General features: G+C 46.1%; 1 protein-coding gene across 1 annotated transcript in view; it reads right to left on the bottom strand.

Moving 5' to 3' along the window:
- Positions 1–12,270, bottom strand: part of nfasca (neurofascin homolog (chicken) a) — a 191,924-nt gene that overhangs the window by 58,724 nt on the left and 120,930 nt on the right. The window contains exons 20-23 of the mRNA XM_068057443.1: positions 10,117–10,314; positions 6,866–6,936; positions 4,956–5,178; positions 1,046–1,161 (exon numbers count right to left, since the gene is read on the bottom strand). Of these exons, the coding sequence (XP_067913544.1) occupies positions 1,046–1,161; positions 4,956–5,178; positions 6,866–6,936; positions 10,117–10,314 (608 nt within the window). The remainder of the gene's footprint in view (positions 1–1,045; positions 1,162–4,955; positions 5,179–6,865; positions 6,937–10,116; positions 10,315–12,270) is intronic.

The following is a 12,270-nucleotide window of genomic DNA, read 5'->3' as shown; positions in this document are numbered from 1 at the left end:
TCACAGCCTTGGCCATAACCCTCCACACTGATGGCTTTATGAGCTGTGGACCTTCCATTTTTTCATTTATTAATCAGGCTCCCAAGGGTGTCACCATTTTGCGGCGCCCTCTCTCTCCCCTTCTTGCCATCCCTCCAGTGCTGCGGCCCCTCCCGTTGAATCTCCCACCTTGAAGACACACCCACCTTCCTTAATTGGAGGTGAGCGCAGCAGCATTCTGTTAATTGGCTGCTCCTAGAAAACACTTCCCCTGTCAGCACACCTCTAATCCGTGAGGGATTGGGACCCAGAAATGTTAACAATGCCTGAAATTTTTCAAAGGACAGAAGATTGTGGCCATAGTCTAAGGAAACCTCTGCGGTTGTGCCTCTTTCTTCAGAGGACTCACAACTGGTGATGCTGTCCATGTGCCATATTCCTCTACAAAGTTATGGTCAGTGATTTGTAATCTCTGGTCAATAGGTTTACAATTCTTTTCCTTGTGCTGACTTCTTTTAGAGAATAGCAGGCTCCATGATGTTCTGGGGCACAACAAAATCTGCCATTGACCCATCCATTCCCCCACACCAACCAGGCATCTTTGCAGCTCCTCTGATGTGAGATTTGAGCTCATGGATTATAACCAAATGGTAATATTAGCAGCAAAATGTGAACAAGCCTCAGTTCTTTTTTCAAGTGTGGGAAATGAATGAGGATCGGGAGCGCAGGTACAACTGAACTCCAAGGAACTGCCACTGGGAATAATCTAGTGGAGTTTGCTGTGTTCATTATTGTCTTGGTGTTCATCAGGTTAATATAGACTATAGAAGGCTGGGAATAGCCAAGGGAATTTTCCTGGACATGTACACTGACACAAAAACACATAGGCACACACAAACATGCACATGCATACACACAAATAAATGCACTCACACATACACAGACTCACACACACCCATACACAGACTGTGCAGCAAGGAACCTCCTTAGGTTTCACTTTAGTGACAGCTGTAACTTGCAGGCAGCAATGTGCAATAGTAGAATCTGTGGTCCTGCAGCTACTTACTCTGTAGCCAATGAGATATCCATGAACTGTATCCGGTGGCAATGGCCTCCACTGGAGTAGAATGGCTGTGCTGTTGACAATCCTTCCAGAAATACTAGTGGGTGCTGCAGTGGGATCTAAATATAACCAAAAAACAGGTTTAAAAGTCAGTACTCACAGCACATGTTCGACACTGTGACATCACAGTGGCTGATTTTCATCGAATGGTCTAAGGCAGCACTAAATGCTTCAAAATTGGGCAAAAGACAAAACATTAATCCCTTCAAATTTAGAGGCCTCAGCATATCTGCTACTATCTGACTCCCGGTCTGACAATGCCTTGATTTTAAAACACTCATCCTCATATTTGAATCCCTCCATGGCATCGCCCATCCCTATCTCTGTAATCTCCTCCAGCCCTCCAACCCTCCAAGATAGCTGAGCCCCTCCAATTTTGGGTCTCTTAGGTAATCCGGATTGTAATTGTTCCACCATTGGTGGTCATGCCTTCGACTGTCTAGGTCCTAAGCTCTGGAATTCCCTCCCTAAAGAGCTATAAAGAAAAGTAAGATAGAACATGAGAAAAAACTAGCACAGAATATAAAGACAGATAGCAAAAGTTTCTATAAATATATAAAACGAAAAAGAGTGGCTAAAGTAAACGTTGGTCCTTTAGAGGATGAGAAGGGGAATTTAGTTATGGGATATGATGAAATGGCCGAGGCATTGAACAGGTATTTTGTATCGGTCTTCACAGTGGAGGACATTAATAACATGCCAGTAATTGACAAAGAGACGAACGTAGGTGAGGACCTGGAAACAATCATTATTACGGAAGAGGTAGTGTTGGGCAAGCTAATGGAGCTAAGGATTGATAAGTCTCCTGGCCCTGATGGAATGCATCCCAGGGTACTAAAAGAGATGGCGGGAGAAATAGCAGGTGCACTGGCGGTAATTTTCCAAAATTCGCTGGACTCTGGGGTAGTCCCAGCAGATTGGAAAACAGCAGATGTGACGCCACTGTTTAAAAAGGGAGGTAGACAAAATATGGGGAATTATAGACCGGTTAGCTTAACCTCTGTAGTGGGGAAGATGCTTGAGCCTATTATCAAGGAAGAAATAGCAGGGCATCTCAATAGAAATTGTCCCGTTGGGCAGACGCAGCATGGGTTCATGAAGGGCAGGTCATGCTTGACAAATCTTTTGGAATTCTATGATGACATTACGAGCAAGGTGGACAATGGGGACCCAGTGGATGTGGTGTACCTAGCTTTCCAAAAGGCCTTCGACAAGGTGCCGCACAAGAGGCTGCTGCATAAGATAAGGATGCATGGCGTTAGGGGTAAAGTGTTAGCATGGATAGAGGATTGGTTGACTAACAGGAAGCAGAGAGTGGGGATAAATGAGTGCTATTTTGGTTGGCAATCAGTCACTAGTGGTGTGCCTCAGGGATCGGTGTTGGGACTGCAATTATTTACAATTTATATAGATGATTTGGAGTTGGGGACCACGTGTAGGTTGTCAAAGTTTGCAGATGACACTAAGATGAGTGGCAGAGCAAAGTGTGCAGATGACTGTGAAACTTTGCAGAGGAACATAGATACATTGAGTGAGTAGGCAAAGGTCTGGCAGATGGAATACAATGTTAATAAATGTGAAGTCATTCATTTCGGTAGGAGTAACAGTAAAAAGGATTATTACTTGAATGGTAAAAAGTTGCAGCATGCTGCTATGCAGAGGGACCTGGGTGTCCTTGTGCATGAATCGCAGAAGGTTGGTCTGCAGGTACAGCAAGTAATTAGGAAGGCAAATGGAATTTTGTCCTTCATTGCTAAAGGGATTGAGTTTAAAAGCAGAGAGGTTATGTTGCAGCTGTATAAGGTACTGGTGAGGCCGCACCTGGAGTACTGTGTGCAGTTTTGGTCTCCTTACTTGAGAAAGGATGTACTGGCACTGGAGAGGGTGCAGAGGAGGTTCACTAGGTTGATTCCGGAGTTGAGGGGGTTGGCTTATGAGGAGAGACTGAGTAGATTGGGATTATATTCATTGGAATTCAGAAGAATGAGGGGGGATCTTATAGAAACATATAAAATTATGAAGGGAATAGATAAGATACAAGTAGAGAGGATGTTTCCACTGGCAGGTGAAGCTAGGACAAGAGGGCATAGCCTCAAGATTAGAGGGAGCAGATTTAGGACTGAATTAAGAAGGAACTTCTTCACCCAGAGGGTTGTTAATCTATGGAATTCCTTGCCCAGTGAAGTAGTTGACGCTTCTTCAGTAAACGTTTTTAAAGCTAAGGTAGATATCTTTTTGAACAATAAAGGAATTAAGGGATACGGTGAGAGCGCGGATAAGTGGATCTGAGTCCACGGAAAGATCAGCCATGATCTTATTGAACGGCGGAGCAGGCTCGAGGGGCCGGACGGCCTACTCCTGCTCCTAGTTCTTATGATCTTATAAACCTCTTCAACTTTCTATCTCTCTCTCCTCCTTAAAGACGGTCCTTAAAACCTACCTCTTTGACCAAGCTTTTGGCCATCTGTCCGAATTATTCCTTATGTGGCTCAGTTTCAAATTTTATTTGATAGTCACACCTGTGAAGCACCTTGGGAAGCACTACCACACTAAAGGTGGTATATAAATGCAAGTTTGGTTGCTGATTATGGGATTATCTCTGTGCCAACTGTGAAATTCAGGCAGCTGTGTTTCAATTTTGCCATCGTTGAAACGCATGGCTGAAAACTGGCATGCAGTCTTCCTGCAAACCTTTTTGCTCTTAGCATCAAAAGCGCCCACACCAATAGCACAAAAAAGAAAGGCTTGCATTTATTATAACCCTTCTCATGACTTCAGGGCATCCCAAAACACTTTACAACCAATGAAGTACTTATGAAATGCAATCATTATTGTAATGTAGGAAATACAGCAGTCAATTTGTGCACAGCAAGGACCTAAAAAAGCAAGCAAAGAAATCAATGACAAGGTAATCTGTTTTTAGTGATGTTGGTTGAGGGATAATCACTGACCAGAAAAACCAGGGACAAATCTGCTGCTCTTCTTCCAACAGTGTCATGGGGATTTTATATCCAGCTGAGAGGCGAGATGGTGTCTCAGCTTAATTGTTTTTTAATTTGTTCGTGGGATGTGGGTGTCGCTGGCTAGGCCAGCATTTATTGCCCATTCCTAATTGCCCTTGAGAAGGTGGTGGTGAGCTGCCTTCTTGAACCACTGCAGTCCTTGTGGGGTAGGTACACCCACAGTGCTGTTAGGAAGTGAGTTCCAGGATTTTGACCCAGCGACAGGGAAGGAATGGCGATATAGTTCCAAGTCAGGATGATGTGTAGCTTGGAGGAGAACTTTCAGGTGGTGGTATTCCCATGCATCTGCTGCCCTTGTCCTTCTAGATGGTAGAGGTCGCGGGTTTGGAAGGTGCTGTCGAAGGAGTCTTGGCGAGTTGCTGCAGTGCTGTTGTAGATGGTACACACTGCTGCCACTGTGCATCAATGGTGAAGGGAGTGAATGTTTTAGGTGGTGGATGGGGTGCCAATTAATTGGGCTGCTTTGTTCTGGATGGTGTCGAGCTTCTTAACTGTTTTTGGAGCTGAACTCATCCAGGAAAGTGGAAAGTACTCCATCACATTCCTAACTTAAGTATGATAGGACCTCCGACAGTGCAGCAGTCCCTCACAACCACACTGAATTGTCAGCTTGGATTATGCACTCAAGTTTTGTAGTGAGGGCTTGAACTCACAACCTTCCAGCTCAAGCCAAGAGTAGTGCTCTTTGAGCCAAGGCTAATACCTTGATAAATAACGAGAAATACCCCTTCAGCTTGCAGTCAGGCAATTACAATCTGTCATTGATGTATGCTGAGTGTTTAACGTGGCAGTAACAATAGGACCCAACCCGCTTCACGCGATATACTTACAGTCTTCACCCGAGTACCCAATTATGATGTTTGGTTCAGGGCCTGCTCCAAAATCATTCATAGCCTGCACTTTAATCTCGTAGGCTGTAAAGGCGGGAGGCGATGAGACAGTGTAACTGGGTTTGGTGACTGTGACTGTTGACCACTCCCCACCCACATCTCTTTGTCTCCAGCTGACAATGTATTTGAGATTGGGTCCACTGATCTGTGTGCCATTCAGAGGCTGTGAAGCAGAGAATGAAATCCAAAGTAAAAAGACTAGAACCATTTATAAGAAACTACAGACAAGCCCACAGGTAGACTTGAGAGGGGTACATAATAGATTATATTCTATGTTCTCTCCCTTTGAATTAAGTTAGCCTCTGTATTTCTAGCTTCCTTTAATGCTGATCAAACAATAGAACCAGTCTAGAAATCCACAGGTGACCAAACTGTATTCTAGGACAGTTAAATATCTCTGTCAGACTGTTCCAATTAACAGTTAGATATCTCTGTAATACTGTCCCAATTAACAGGTATCTAAATAGTCGGTTGGTAGTACAGAATTTGAGTATTGCTGAAAACAAAGACATTTTTTTTTTTAGATTAGATTAGAGATACAGCACTGAAACAGGCCCTTCGGCCCACCGAGTCTGTGCCAAACATCAACCACCCATTTATACTAATCCTACACTAATCCCATATTCCTACCAAACATCCCCACCTGTCCCTATATTTCCCTACCACCTACCTATACTAGTGACAATTTATAATGGCCAATTTACCTATCAACCTGCAAGTCTTTTGGCTTGTGGGAGGAAACCGGAGCACCCGGAGAAAACCCACGCAGACACAGGGAGAACTTGCAAACTCCACACAGGCAGTACCCGGAATCGAACCCGGGTCCCTGGAGCTGTGAGGCTGCAGTGCTAACCACTGCGCCACTGTCTTGCACTCATCAGGGCAATTTACAAGAATACCAATGTAAGGGAAAGCGACAAATTTATACTGTATGAGAAGAGAGTGCTGATTGGTTGACAAGTGGACTCTGATTAGTCGTGGTGTTGCCTTGGAGAGTCGATGGTAAGTGATAGTTAACTGCCAAGCTTTGTTTGAAATATGAACCAGGTAGCTTGACTCTGATTGGTCAAGGCATTGCTCTGAAGAATGAACCAGCAAATGGCTGTCACTTATTTTGTTTAACTGAAACTGGCGCAATGTGTGTACATGTTCTTTCTGTCTGCAAAGAACTGGGCCCTATGTATTAATATATGTAGCTTCCAGTACGTGCAAATGAGCCACACTATGTGCCCGACTGACAATCTTAAATTGGCTGTCAGTGTAATTCTTAGCACACTGAGGATTATTTAGCAAATGTTATCCAATCGTGGAATCACAGCTAATGTTGCGAACAGCGGAAGGGTCATGCTGGTTGATACGATCCGCCAGTCTTTGGGACATACGGCCTATATACCTAGCATCACATTGGCATTGAAATTCATATACCACATTACTCAGTTGTGTGATAGGCAGAACATCTTTTTGGTTTGACGGCAGCATCCCATTAGTGGCGAACACCACACGTGTTGCTACTGCACAGTAGTAGCGTATATAGACCGTATGTCCCAAAGACTGGCAGATCGTGTCAAACAGCATGTCCCTCCGCTGTTCGTAACTGGCAAGGTACAGACCGTACCCAACCAGCCTGTGCTTGCAAAACTCAAAACACAGTATCCAACATTAGATGCGATTCTGCAATTGGACAACATTTGCTAAATAATCCTCAGTGTGCAAAGAATTACGCTCATTTAACAGTTAGATATCTCCTCTCAAACCTTCTCAGTGAACAATTCACCATTTCCTCCCCACAGACTGCCCGGGCCAGTAGTTAAAGAAAAGGTTCTTATGAAATAATGAGAAACTGTTCTTACCGTCCATGTAATCTCCATGCTGGATTTCGATACTCCTGCCCCTCTAACATCAGTCGGATTGATCTCAGGAGCTGGGAAACATGAAGTGATGTTACAATCCACTCCATTGATTTCAGAGAATTGAAGCACTGTCTACTGGAGTAATCAATTCCAGATCATAGGAGACTTGGCACCTTTTGAAAGCTCCCCTACCAAAGAGGACAGGGCGGTGCTGGGGATGAAACCAGCTCATGGCTTAGAGTGGAAGAACTTTGTGAAAGTTGCATTAGATTTAGATTTTTTTAGATTTAGATACAGCACTGAAACAGGCCCTTCGGCCCACCGAGTCTGTGCCGACCAACAACCACCCATTTATACTAATCCTACATTAATCCCATATTCCCTTACATCCCCACCTTCCCTCAATTCTCCTACCACCTACCTATACTAGGGGCAATTTATAATGGCCAATTTACCTATCAACCTGCAAGTCTTTTGGCTGTGGGAGGAAACCGGAGCACCCGGAGGAAACCCATGCAGACACAAGGAGAACTTGCAAACTCCACACAGGCAGTACCCAGAATTGAGACAAATTATTACAACTGGTTCTATGGCCTCAACATTCAACTGTTCTATAGGATCCATTTATCTCAATACTATCAATCTTTTTTCAAGGAGAAAGCCTTTAGTTTATTGTTTAGCATTCCCACCTCAGAGTAGGAAGATGCAGGATTCACACCCTGCTCTAAACAGTCCTGAGCTCCAGCTCTGTTTTCAGGTTTGATATCCAGGGAGATACTAGAGTTCGGTGAGCTTGCTGGGTGATATGGGTGAGTACCCCAGCACTCCGCACCCACTACCTCATATTGTGGTTTGTGGATGCTCATCAAAACTCCTGCCATTGGGGTAGGGCGGTATGGTGGTTATATTACCGGCCTGTTTTCAGAGAACGTGAACGCAAATCTCACCACTGTAGTTTAACAATTTGAATTCAGTTTGGCAACTTCAATTATCCTAAAATAGACTGGGTTAGTAACAGTGTAAGGAGTCAAGATGGGGAGAAATTCCTCCAATCTGTAAAAATGGGGATAGGGTAGGATAGTGGAACTCAGATAGAAGATCAGCCATGATCCCACTGAAAGGCAAAGAAGGCTCAAGGGGTTATATGACCTACTCCTACTCTTATTTCTTTATGTTCTTATTTAGGACTAACCCCCACAATGGGATGGTATAAAGATGGTTACAGCCATGGAAGGAGTAGTCACAACTCGGCTTATCAAACTGCTAATCCGCCTGTGAATACTTCCTGTACGAAGAGGAAGAACTAGAAGATACAAAAGCAACAGCCTTTATATCTCTTCCGCTCTGTTACATGGCTTCTGCCTGTTTGCCAGCTCTTAGTTTAGATGCTACAAATTTATCTGTGGCACCATTAATTCTTGCTCCTCTCCTTGTCAGTGGTGCTGAAATTGATTTTGGTGGTTTTACAATGAAAAGCATTTGAATTAGTTATTGTGAACCTCTCAATGCCAACCAGCTACAACTGGACAAAAATTCAGGAAAGTGATGGTTCATATTATAAACGCAGTTAGCAAGCTCAAGTATCAGACAGTGCCGGCCCTAATCCTGCTCTACACTAACCTCAGGTCCACTGGCAGATCCCGGCAGACGTAACGTGAAACAAATCTGGTGAACTCCTAAATCTGGATGGGATGCAGAAATGCTGGGCCACTGCCCAGAGCAAATCAGCCCCCCAACCCACATGGGGGGAGGGGCTACTAGGAAGTAGGGTTGCCAACCCTCCAGGATTGTCCTGGAGTCTCCAGGCATCAAAGATTAATCTCGATGCTGTGAGCAAAGCTCAGGAGGAAAATCATAGGGGCATAAAAAAAATTATTCCTCATTCATTTTCTTCGAACGCTTTTGTTTATTGGTTACAAAAATATAGTAGCAATGGATGAAAAGGCAGTTCTTTAGTCAAGAACCATCAAATTCAGTCATAAAGGGCAGAAATTTACCTGACCACCCCCCCCCCCCCCACCACCCCGGTGGCGGGAACTGAGGCGGGGGGAGCCACGTCAGGACAGCTTCCTGATGCAGTCCTGCTGCTAGGAAAGTTTCCCAGCAGAGGTCTGCAAGGCTCAGAAGACAGCCAATTTGCATAATTAAAGAACAATTAAGGGCTATTTTACGGGGCTGCCAGCATTTTGCCGATGGCAGGGATGCCCCAACACTGACCCCACACCCCCCGTCCACACCACCCTCTCCCCCTCCCCCCGCTGGGTGGGGAGGCTGATAGCTTCATGGAGGCAGCCTCCTTGCAGCAGTCTGGGGCGGCCATCGGAGTCATACATGCCTCACAGAGGGGGCCATGGACAAGGAAGGCAGCCTCCGTGGCCCCAATGATCCCACCACAGGGGTTTGCCCTGCGATCTGTGGAACCTTCCCCATCGGCCATCCAGAATTTTAGTTTGTACTTACCTCTACAAGGGCACCTCCAGCTTGAGGTGCCACTCAGGTCTCTTGTCGGCCTCCTGGAGGTGCTCGATTCTTCGCAGTTACCAGCCCTCTGATTGGGCTGACAGCATCAGGAACTTGCCCGCAATCCTTAAATGGATGGCAGGCCCGCGCTGAGCCGGACCCGCTGCCGGCAAGTGCGGGCTCGGGACCGATGTTGGTGCCCCAAAGTCTGCTGTAAAATTCAGCCAAAAACGTCTGTTCACTTTCCAATGGGTGTGGGAAGATAACGTGCCATGAGCATGGATATGTTGGGCAACCAACGGCGGGAATTTGAGGACAGTGGGAGGACGGATGTCACATAATGAATACATCCAGAATTGGCAACCCTACTAGGCAGGAAGAACTTTGTTAGTCCCAAACATGTTCCTTCATGCCTGAGAAGACAGACTGAGCGCAGGGATTCCCACGCTGGGAATTTCCTTGGCCCAGCCTCTGTTCGGCCCAGCGATCTTGACAGCAGTGTGCAGGCTGGTTCAGATGTGGAGCCCACCTCAGGACCAAGACCTGATATGCATTAGATCTTCAACTTCCTTCCATGAACCCAAGGCAGATTTCCAAATGAGATGAAGGGGAGGGTGCATTAGAAAAATAAAGATGTAAAAAAAAAATTCAGATTGTATGTCACAGTGAGTATTACATAGAGTAATTTACGACATAGAAGGAGGCCATTTGGCCCATAAAGTCCATGCTTTAAAAGTTTTGAGCTACGCCATTGAAAACAAGATAAAGAAAGGGCAGGGTAGGATTGTTACCTGTTCCAGTTGTCTGATAACGTTCAGAAGACAAGCTGGGGGCACCTTCACCAACTTCATTCACAGCAATCACCCGGAACTGGTAGTTAACATATGGAGAGAGCTGCAACACTGCAGAGTTGATATTGCCTGGAATTCTGGTCAAATTATGCCACTTTCTGGGCTCAAACCTGTTTTCTTCAAACTGCACAATGAACTCTGTAAAGGGGAAGAAATATCAAGACCACTTCTACTACTGGTTCTATTAATGTATACAATTACCAGCAATTTTCTCCCACTTTAACTCCTTTGCTTCATAGGAAATAGGAGCAGGAGTAGGCCATTTGGCCCATCAAGCCTGCACCATCATTCAAACAGATCATGGCTGATCATCTACCTCTGTGCAATTTTTCCCCAATATCCCCATATCCCTTGATATCATTAGTATCCAGAAATCTATCGATTTCTGTCTTGAACATGCTCAATGACTGAGCCTCCACAGCCCTTTAGGGTAGAGAATTCCACAGATTCACCACCCGCTGAGTAAAGAAATTCCTCCGCATCTCAGTCTTAAATGGCCTGCCCCTCATTCTGAGACTGTGTCCCCTGGTTCCAGACTCACCAGCCATAGGAAACATCCTATCCATATCTACCCTGTCGCGCCCTTTAAGAATTTTGTTAGTTTCAATGAGATCACCTCTCATCCATCGAAACTCTAGAGAATACAGGCCCAGTTTCTGCAATCTCTCCTCATAAGACAATCCCACCATCCCAGGAATCAGTCTGGTGAACCTCCATTGCACTCCCTCTCTGGCAAGGTGGTCCAACATACAGCCTGCAGGCCAGAATCCGGCCCTCCAAAGGTTTCCATCTGGCCCGCAGATGCAAACTGTACCCGGGGCCGTTCCTCATCCTCGCCAGGGCTCCGTGACTGGAGATGGGAAATTTCCCTTTGTCGTCTTCTTGCAGACGGGCCTTTTTAAAAAAACATCACGCTGTCAGTTTCATGGCTCAGCTGCTGAGGCAGGAACGTGCTTCCCTACTTGGACTCGGGGTTTTCCTACTTTTTTTATAAAAGTATGCTCGAAAACCCCGAATCTGTCCGACACTGGAAAGCACATTCCAGCTTCAGCAGCTGAGCCGTGAAACTCAGCGCGGTTTTTAAACCAACTGACTGAGCACAAAGCTGATGTGCTAAGCGCTCCCACTCAGTGCAACTGTCAGAGAGAGGGAGAGAGACAGAGAGGGGTGGGGAAACAGAGAGAGAGGGGGCAGAGAGAGAGTAAGGGAGGAAACAGAGAGAGAGGGGTCACAGAGCGAGAGAGTAAGGGGGGAAACAGAGAGAGAGGTGGCACAGAGAGAGAGTAAGGGGGGAAACAGAGAGAGAGGTGGCACAGAGAGAGAGTAAGGGGGGAAACAGAGAGAGAGGGGGCACAGAGAGAGAGAGAGTAAGGGGGGAAACAGAGAGAGAGGTGGCACAGAGAGAGAGTAAGGGGGGAAACAGAGAGAGAGGTGGCACAGAGCGAGAGAGGGGAAGGGGGGTGAGAAACAAAGACAGAGAGAGGGAGAAACAGAGAGAGAGGGGGAACAAAGAGAAGGGAACTGAGACGGGGGGGGGGGGGGAAGAGTGAAACAGAGAGAGAGGGGACCAAAGAGAGAGAAGGGGGGGGGGGTGTGGGAAACAAAGACAGATAGGAGGGAGAAACAGAGAGACAGAGGGGGAACAAAGAGAAGAGAACTGAGACAGGGGGGTGAAAGAGAGAGAGAGAGAGGGAACAGAGAGGAGGGAGCAGAGAGAGAGGGTGGAAACAAAGAGAGAGGGGCAAAACAGAGATGGGGGAACAGAGATAGAGGAGGGGGGACAGAGAGAGGAGGGGGGACAGAGAGAGGAGGGGGGACAGAGAGAGGAGGGGGGACAGAGAGACTGATGACAACACAGAGGGGGGAACAACACAGAGAGGGAACAACACAGAGAGGGAACAACACAGAGAGGGAACAACACAGAGAGGGGGGGAACAACACAGAGAGGGAACACAGGTAGAGAGAGAGAGACAGAGACAGAGAGAGAGATCAAAATCACTCCTGACAGATGGATATTTATCCAGAATACTCTGCATCGCTACATCAAGTGTGCGGGCAGAGATTGACTACTTATGCAAGCAAGAACAATGCCAG

The sequence above is a fragment of the Heterodontus francisci genome, chromosome 25, assembly GCF_036365525.1.
Source record: "Heterodontus francisci isolate sHetFra1 chromosome 25, sHetFra1.hap1, whole genome shotgun sequence".
Taxonomy (NCBI): domain Eukaryota; kingdom Metazoa; phylum Chordata; class Chondrichthyes; order Heterodontiformes; family Heterodontidae; genus Heterodontus; species Heterodontus francisci.
This window is presented reverse-complemented; position numbering and strand designations above follow the sequence as displayed.